General features: G+C 42.5%; 1 protein-coding gene across 1 annotated transcript in view; it reads right to left on the reverse strand.

Annotated features, from left to right (window-relative positions):
- Positions 1-4,688: 4,688 nt before the first annotated feature.
- Positions 4,689-9,287, reverse strand: part of rnf103 (ring finger protein 103) — a 13,945-nt gene continuing 9,346 nt past the window's right edge. The window contains exon 7 of the mRNA XM_029441339.1: positions 4,689-8,001. Within this exon, the coding sequence (XP_029297199.1) occupies positions 7,030-8,001 (972 nt within the window). The 3' untranslated portion in view covers positions 4,689-7,029. The remainder of the gene's footprint in view (positions 8,002-9,287) is intronic.

The raw sequence follows: 9,287 nt of genomic DNA on the forward strand, positions 1-9,287 counted from the left end.
ACAGAACGGAGCATCAACAGTTACATCCAGGAGTTAATTAAATGTAAACTTTCCATTCACTGGGCCAAGTAACGTTTTCTCATCCACTTCCATCATGTTGACAAGGCTGCTGTGGCCGCGCCAAAACTTTGCTTTTTCTCTTACATTGTACCCATTTTATGTTATGATAAAACATGAATGGTCCAGTGCTTCCATGACATAGATAAAGAAATTACAAATTGCTCAGAATGAGCAGTATGTTGTACACTTCAATGCTCATACAAAACTAATATAAATACAATGTATTGTGGACGTGCGTAGTAACGAGGAGACGATAGACAAGTTGTCAAGTCGAACGTTTACTTCCCAACATGAACAGCGATACAGCGGCAGTAGTCAAGCCTCCAACCACAACAGTCACCACAGGTAAAACAATAACAACTTCCCCCTTTTCTCACTTCCGTTAACTCTTAACATCTCCAAGCAAGCTCCTGGGTTACCTGTCTTAAAGGAGACGTATCTCCTCTCATAGTGTTCAGTGAATGTCTATGTTCCCAGTGGGTCACCACAGTATAACTGTTTATCCTGCTAAACTTTATAACAAATAATTCAGATACTAATTCGGCAACGTATCTGACGGTATACAATCAGCTATGTTTGAGCTGTATGTGCATAACTACCATACCAGGCACACTACTGGAGCCAGATTCACACAGCATGTTGAAGAACACTGCAATGTACAGAGTCATGGTTACATGGAACTCTTTGCCTGAGCATATAATTCAGAAAACAGTAAAAGTCTGTTTAAAATGTACGTACATATTTAAGTGCAGTTTAAATCAGGTGTACCAGTGTCAGTAAGGAATAACACCCAACTTCAAATTGCCACTCCAGATGCACATGTCCCTTTGTCCTAAACTTTACCCATTTCAGTTGTCAGAAACTTTTTGAAAATGCATATGAGTAAAAGTAGCAGATTGGTGTTCTGTGTAATGTTTTTTGTATTTGTTTTTTTAATTAACAGCTGGACAGGAGTCCCTGTCTGAGCAGTTGGTACATGACCTTGGGACTAAAATCCCTAAACATCAGTATGCATCTGGTGATAGTTTACTTAAAGGTGATGCATGCAATTCAAGACATGCTGGTAGATATAAATATGTCTACTTCATAAAAAATCATGGAGGTGCATAGGTTTGATTTTACTATGTTTCTTTTCTTCTGCATGTTTTCTATTGATTTGAAGTATGTTTTGCAATCTATTATTTGTAGTTCAACTATGAACAACTACTAGACAGCAACAGATATGGAGCAGGGACTATTGTGAAGGATGTGTGTCTGACACGGGAGGACTTTTGGAGCTTGGGCCTGTAGGAAGATAAAGTTACTTGGGCTTGTCATCATTACAGCCATGATGCCTGCACGTTTTCATAGTTCATTTGATTCAATCGAAAGTGGCAGAAACAAGAAAACGACTCGCAGCATCGCCTCGTCCTCACCGGAGGAGAGTGTACGGCGGCTGGTACACGGACAGATCTTCCGTGAACAGTCAGCTGTTTCTGTTGCTGCCTTTACATAAATTAGACCTAGCGCTCCATCATCCCGCTGTGAGTCCTGGTGTTGGGTTTTTCGCTGGCCAAATTCAAGCACGCTCTCCTCCCCAGCAGTACTATTTTGGTGCAGAGGACAAAACCAAAACAGTCGTTCCCTCATCTCTGCATAATAAAAATATAACGTTACACAGACTGTACAGCCTCCAGTTCCACAGTAACACAATCTGAGCTCCACGTGGAGATTATAAAATAACAAAGATATTTAGACTCAGCAGTCTGCTCTAATGACTGACTGACTGACTGAGTGACTGAGTGAGTGACTGAGTGACTGAGTGAGTGACTGAGTGAGTGACTGAGTGAGTGAGTGACTGACTGAGTGAGTGACTGAGTGAGTGAGTGACTGACTGACTGAGTGACTTGACTGAGTGACTGACTGAGTGACTGACTGACAGACTGACTGACTGACTGAGTGACTGACAGACTGACTAACAGACAGACTGACTGAGTGACTGAGTGACTGACTGACAGACTGACTGAGTGACTGAGTGACTGAGTGACTGACTGACAGACTGACTGAGTGACTGAGTGACTGACTGAGTGACTGACAGACTGACTAACAGACAGACTGACTGAGTGACTGAGTGACTGACTGACTGACAGACTGACTGACTGACTGAGTGACTGACAGACAGACTGACTGAGTGACTGAGTGACTGACTGACAGAGTGACTGAGTGACTGACTGAGTGACAGACAGACAGACAGACAGACAGACACAGGAGTAAAACATACACAGTAAATATATCAACACTAGAAGAGAGAGATAAAGCTGTAGAATACAATACACAATATAAAAACACTATAATACTCTAAAACTTAGAATACTATACATATGCCAAACTACTACAACTATAATATAAACAGGTTAACATACTATAGTTGTTTTTTAATAACTGATAGTTTTGATGATTGATGGATTTAGATTGTATGGACCAGTTTACAGGTGATATACTGCTCTCTGTTTATTTGGAGCAGGTGACTCAGAACTACACGTTGGACCTTTAAAGTGATCCAATGGACAGATACTCCAATTACCTCTAGGGAGCTTCCAGCTCCTTCAGGATTATCTTTGGTATCTGTGTTGCCTCTCTGATTATTATGATTATTATTCCTTACCAAGTCTGTGGGTATTCTCTCTTGACACCAGTTTGTTGTGGTGCCATATTCTAATAATGGCTTTCATGCTGGTCCATTAGATCATGTGAGACTTAGATTGCACACAGGTGGACATATTTAACCAATTATGTGACTGTGAAGATTTTTGGTAGCACCAGAGCATATTTAGGGGATTCCCAGCAAAGGGGGTGAAAACATACAGTATTCCTTCACAACCTTTCAGTTTTATGTTTTTGGACATTTTGAAAACAAGTTTTCATTTTTAATTTCACCTTACCAATTTTTTACTATTTCGTATGGAGATAGATTTGTCTCAATAGTTTGTGTGTGACACAGTGAGGGTGTTTATTTGTTTTATGTTTATTATTGAGCACACACTTTAGTATACGTTGCTGTTTGAATATTAAAAGGCAGGAGGATGGTTGGGTCTGCGAGCTGCTTCTTCAATTGACAGTTAACCAGCCACTGAGGGAAAACTCAGTGTGCCCCGTATCTGCTTCCGCGTTAGTTAGTTAGTTAGTTAGTTAGTTAGTTAGTTAGTAATAAGAAGGCTACTCAGTGGCTGGTTAACTGCCAATTGAAGAAACAGCTCGCAGACCCAACCTGCCTTTCAATATTCAAACAACAATTTAATACGAAACTGGTGCTACATAATATACATAGAGCAAATAGACACACTCACTGTGTCACATTAACGCTTGTTGCTGATTATTACTATTATTTTTTAAACAGAAAAACACCTGCTCATAGACTGCATGCTCTAACTTTGAAATGCGGGGATGACGTCATCAACAGGACATCCCACGCTATCCGAAAATGGCAGAGTGATACAAGTGGAACGCAGAACTGAGATCCAACAATGCCTTTTTGATTCACAAAACCTGTTTGAAAGTAGTAAATGTTGGGAAGACATTCACAAATGTTTTTTATTTAGTTGTCTTTTTACCTCCCACAATGATGACAAATAAAACTCCCAACACAAAGCTCTGAAACTATTTTATTTTGGATAAGTGTTACTGCTCTATATAGCACTATAATTCTTCTTTTCTTTTCCTTCAAACACAGAAAGAGGATCAGGAATGAGCTGAACGATTATGGTGAAGAACCCTTACAAGTTGATGAATTACAATTAGTTTTGGACATTTTAAATAATATATATATTTTTTTTTAAACAATGCAGGGTAAAGTAACAGCCTGCTGGCAGCTCCACAGGGAGGCCTTCAGACATAATGAGCTCATTACTAGGCATGTGTGAGCTTCAAAGGTAAACTGTAACCTAAACCTCAGACAACACAATACAGAAGATATACTCCCTTAGCTTGTCTTATTCCAACTCCACAAGTCATACTGTGCAGGTGCTGTAGGTGTAATGCAACACCTCCAATTCCAAGTGTCAAAATATCCCATCATTATTTTTGCTAAATCGAGACAACATAGTTGGTTAGGTTTAAATGTTAGCAGATAGAAGTGAGATCTACTCACAGTCATTCAATAAGAGCTGCGTTTCTTTTCTTGAGGCATTTAGGGTTAAAACTATTAAGTCAAGTCAAGTGTGGGTTTCTCTCTGTTGTGTTCTGTGCTGCGGAGCATCAGCGTGGGGCCTGATACACAACACAAGTCTCTTCTAGAACCTGCTTGTTCTCCAGCGGCCCTGAAACTCATGTTTGTTGTGTAATGAAAGGGGATCCTCCTGCACCTTCATACATGACGCCCACTGTGTTAAATTCATATCCGGCTGTCTCACTGTCTATTCATGGTGAGAGCAGAGCAGGCAACAACAGCCACCATGACATGTGTCCATGTACTGCTACCTCAGGAGACAGCGTCTCACATTTAAAATAAATAAATCCATTTGTGCTGATTAAGGATAGTACTGTACAGTTAAAAACTGTTATTCATTTTTCAAATATTCATTTAAAAACCCCTGCAGCATTGTTGAAGTTCAGTCATGATACAGCATTGATTAAATAATACCACCATTAAATAAAGCTGCATTATTTTTATTATGTTTTTGGCAAGCTCTAAACACAACATCTGAAATATCATCCTATAAAGTTGATATGGTAAATACGTTAGCAACAAGCCGCCCATCTCCACAAGCAGCAGACACAGAGCAACACGATCATCCCAGTATGTTTGTGTTCACATGAAGACGTCCAACTTTCAGCTCCGGTTTGGTCTCCACCGACTCCTGAGAAATATCTGTGTTTAGCTTCTTGATCCTCCACTATGTTCACCAGCTGGTCTCGAACAGTGTCTGTCTGCTGGGCAGCTAGTGCACTGTGGGGTTATCACTGAAACGGCTGCTGCTGCTGGAAACGAGGTTGATGAGAGCAGCTTAAACTAAAATCAACAAGTTAAGAGGCTAAAGTGCTCCGTGAAGCTGAGGGGAGGTTGTTGGTGTCACTCATCTATAAAATGTATTATATTATAGTCTCATTTCTTTTTGAGTTGTGTCCAAAAGATCTATGTGGCTGAAACCTCCCTGATGCAACATATGATGCCACATTTGTTTGAGGGCACCCACGTGTGGACATGGTTCAGAGTTCTGGGGAACACTTCAGCATGAGAACCTACAACACTGTATCAGACTTGCTGCTGTCTTATCTCCAGTTGGCAGAGGCTCCACCACACAGACTTACACAATCTTTAGAATTCTTTCATATATGTTAAACTTCACAGTTTCTCTTTGATAGAAAATATTTAACCAATGCGCACATCAAAGCCTGTGCGATGAAGGTAAGTAACGCCAGTGTGGCAGTCCTGGGTTCAGGGAAGGGCTGGGGGTTACCAGTATTGCTACTCTGCATCATTTTAGAACATCTAGGAGCCCAATCTTTTTTTGTACACAGATCTGCCTCACATCAACGTGTGCGACTGTCCCCCTCTGTGTTTCAGTGAATATCAAATCAGGGCGTTATTGAGCTTTAATATAGTTATTCAAAACGTATTGTGTAGAACTTCTGCAAGTCATCAGAATACAATGCCGGTGATCCATGTTGCTGAATACTCATGTGATTATGTATCTATCAACACTATGGCCAGCAAGCGTTACTCTGTATGTTCATCTGAAAACAAGGTTTACAACTGTTCATGTGTCCTAGTGATAAACAGCTTCAGTAGTGCATTTGTAAATGCTCTATGACAAACTATGAGATGTTATCGGGCAGCGTTACGGTAGAAACTATTGATAGTGGTGCTTGTTTGAGCACATTCTCTCTGGATAATCAAAATAAATACTTCTGTCTCGTAAAAATTAGATTCTGAGGAGTTGCCAGTGGGGTCATGTTAGTGCCTTCAGAACCAGAAGGACTAGAGATAATTCACTCCTCGTTCATTTATTGAATAGCATTGTCGTGCCGACTGATACATCCTGTATTGACCAATGAGAGCGTTCAATGGAGAAGGCCATCACAATAAAAGCACACGGTCAGCACGGAGGTGTTTGCAGTCAGTGATGGTGCAGGATGGAGCAGACAGTCTACATTATATAGTGTTTTGATGCAGTTAGCTTGATAAGTAGCTTCTTTTCCAGCCTGGAATCACAACACCACGTATATCACTCTGATGGTTTCTGGGGGGGAACAGACTCTGGTAAGTGAAAACAGCAAAACCAGAAATTTGTTTTTATTGCACTACAAATTTAGCTGTGATGTCACCAATGTTTACTGTGTGAATCAATATCCTCTCTATACAGAAACCATGGTGACTGGGCTTTCATAGTGTTGTCCGTCTGTTTGCCAATAATGCCCAGTTTATTACCTTCAACAGTAATGGAAGCAAACCGGTTGATGTTTCATGACCACACCTACTCACAATGTTTTCTCCTTAAAGTGTAGCAGTGGTGTTCTTCCGCCTGGGCCCTACTTCCTCATGTTTGTGTGTCCAAGTCACCAATGGGAACCATTTTTTTTTAATTAAGCAAGAGCGCTACAGCCGACAGCCGCTAAACGGGTTGCAATGTAATCAAGCGAAAGGCATAGGAAATGTTTTATTTCTCTGCAGGCTCTTCCCATGATGTTGTCAGACATGTGTAATAACACTCTGATCTCGTCAATGAAAAACAAGCACTTTTAGTGGACGTACATTGCAGCCCATTTAGCGGCTGCAGCATACGCACTCAATACTGGACCAATTTCAAAAAATGTTGTCACCATTAGTCACTTAGGGAAAATAGGGTCCAAGTTGAAATCTCCTTTAATTCCTTCCCAGTCCCAACTTTACCCCAAGCACGCTGTGATGATACCAGACAGTCTCCATGCCCAGTGAGCTCTGTGCCAATGAGCAGTGAGAGTGGAGAGGACACATGACGTGAGACATATTCATCAGTCCTGCAGCGTGTTTTCATTGGAGATTTTCTGTGCAGCACTCTGCTGTTTTTTCTTGTAGCTGGGCCAGCGACACACGGGGCAGCAGTGTCTGCCTCCTGCCAACCACACCACAATGCACTGCTGGTGGAAGGCGTGACCGCAGGGAAGCCCCATCAGCAGCTCCTCGCTCACAAAGTTCTCCAGACACACCACACACTCTGAACACTGCAGCACGTCACAGGGCCACACCGACCAATCACAGTGCTGATGGTGAGAGACGCCTTCAGATGTCAGGCAGCCGTCCTTCACTGCGCTGTCTGCTGGTGCTGAGCTTCCGTTCCCATGACGACAGCAGAAGGATGATGCAGCAGCACACACATACTGGCAGCTACTGCTGGGGTCCATGTTGTTGTACATACAGAGCTGTGTGTTGCTGTCCTGAGGTCTGCTGGGACCTGCATCCATCTGCTCCAAGCTCTCTGTGTCTGAATGTGAACCATCTGTCTCTTCATCCAGCCTTACATCAGACCCCTCTCCGCTGTCCTGACCAGCAGCTCTGAACCTCCAGGTGGGCAGGCTGGTAATATAATCCATGTTTACTAATGGGCGAAGCCAGAGGTCAGGGAAAGCCAAACGCTCAAATAAGAAGTTGGGGTCATCCTCCCAGTCCGAGTAGTCAGATGGGACCTGCTGCAGCGCTGCGATTGGGTGGAGCAGATAGGAAGTGTACCAGTCCCACAGACTGGCCAGCCACTCCAGGTTGGTGGTGCTGTCCTCTTGGCTCCTGATGCCACAGCGGCGTTTCTTCTCAAAGTAGTCAACTAACAGGCCGTGGGCCAGGTAGGTGGACAGGAAGAGAGCAGGGTGGGAGGAGTAGAAGGTCCAGTCAACTCTCACCAGGCTGGCTAATGTGGTGGTGTCAGCATAGCGAAGCAGCTTCAGACTGTAACCGTACAGCGTGTCCAGATATGGCAGCTGGAGGAGAGCCTAGAAGGAGCGATCAATCAGTGATTAGGGATCATTATTATCAATCGATACAAATGTGTTATTGCGTCATGTGACTTGTTGCTGGAAGACAACGGTGTGTTCTTTATACTATGACTGTTTTCCTAAAATTAGATTTCAAAAATGGAAACGTATCGCCTTGCCTACAGTGTAGCGATATATTGAATCGTAACACCTGTATGTTCCATATCGTATTGCCAGATTGCCAATACACAGCCCTTCTCTCAATCAAAACAATAACTAAATTAGTATCAGTGAGCTTCTCCCGGTTCAAAAGCAGTAAATAAATCAGCGTTTCTCCGATGCTGTTGGCTGCTGCTAACGTTGGCTCGGCTTGATTCTCTGATAACTTAAGATCCAGATGTCCGATGACTAAAATCTTTCATCTGATCTAAAAAGTGTGTCGTAAAAATGTGGCTTAAAACTGGATAAAGTCAATTTATGAAGCTTCTGGCAGACAACCGCAACCCTCATGCTCAAGGGGGATATGACACCATGACAGGAGAGCAGAGGAAACATACGGTTACCTTCATTTCTAGGCTTTTTAGGTTTGAAAATATTTGGTATAGTGTAAATACAGAACACAGCTGGTTAGGCTTCCAAACAGAGCACCGGATATTTTAAAAAATATGGCGAAGGCATGACACGGACATGGTTGGTTAGGTTAGGTTTAGGTGAAGGTGAAAATATCAGGGTGAGCCAATCAGAGTGGAGCTGTCCTTCTGCATAATAATTAGCCATATGTGCTTCTGTTTGTTGTAGAGAGAGAGAGATTGTATTTTTTAGAGCAAAGACCGTTTGTTTTTCTTCTGGCAAATGGGATTTCGGTCTAATGCAACATTTGTCGGACTATTCAGGTTTTGGAACAATGGCACCCTTTCTGGAAGGGGCCCCTCAGAACAGAAAACAACTGGGCTCAAGGATCGAGTGCTAAATGGACTTGCAACAGCTCTATGTCAAATCAAATCAAATTTATTTGTATAGCCCAATATCACAAATTATACATTTGTCTCAGTGTGCTTTACAGACTGTACAGGTTACGACACCCTCTGTCCTTAGACCCTCGCATCGCACAAGGAAAAACCACACACACACACACACACACACACACACACACACACACACACACACACACACACACACACACACACACACACACACACACACACACACACACACACACACACACACACACACACACACACACACACACACACACACACACACACACACACACACACACACACACACACACACACACACACACA

Source organism: Cottoperca gobio, chromosome 10 (assembly GCF_900634415.1).
Source record: "Cottoperca gobio chromosome 10, fCotGob3.1, whole genome shotgun sequence".
NCBI classification, from domain to species: domain Eukaryota; kingdom Metazoa; phylum Chordata; class Actinopteri; order Perciformes; family Bovichtidae; genus Cottoperca; species Cottoperca gobio.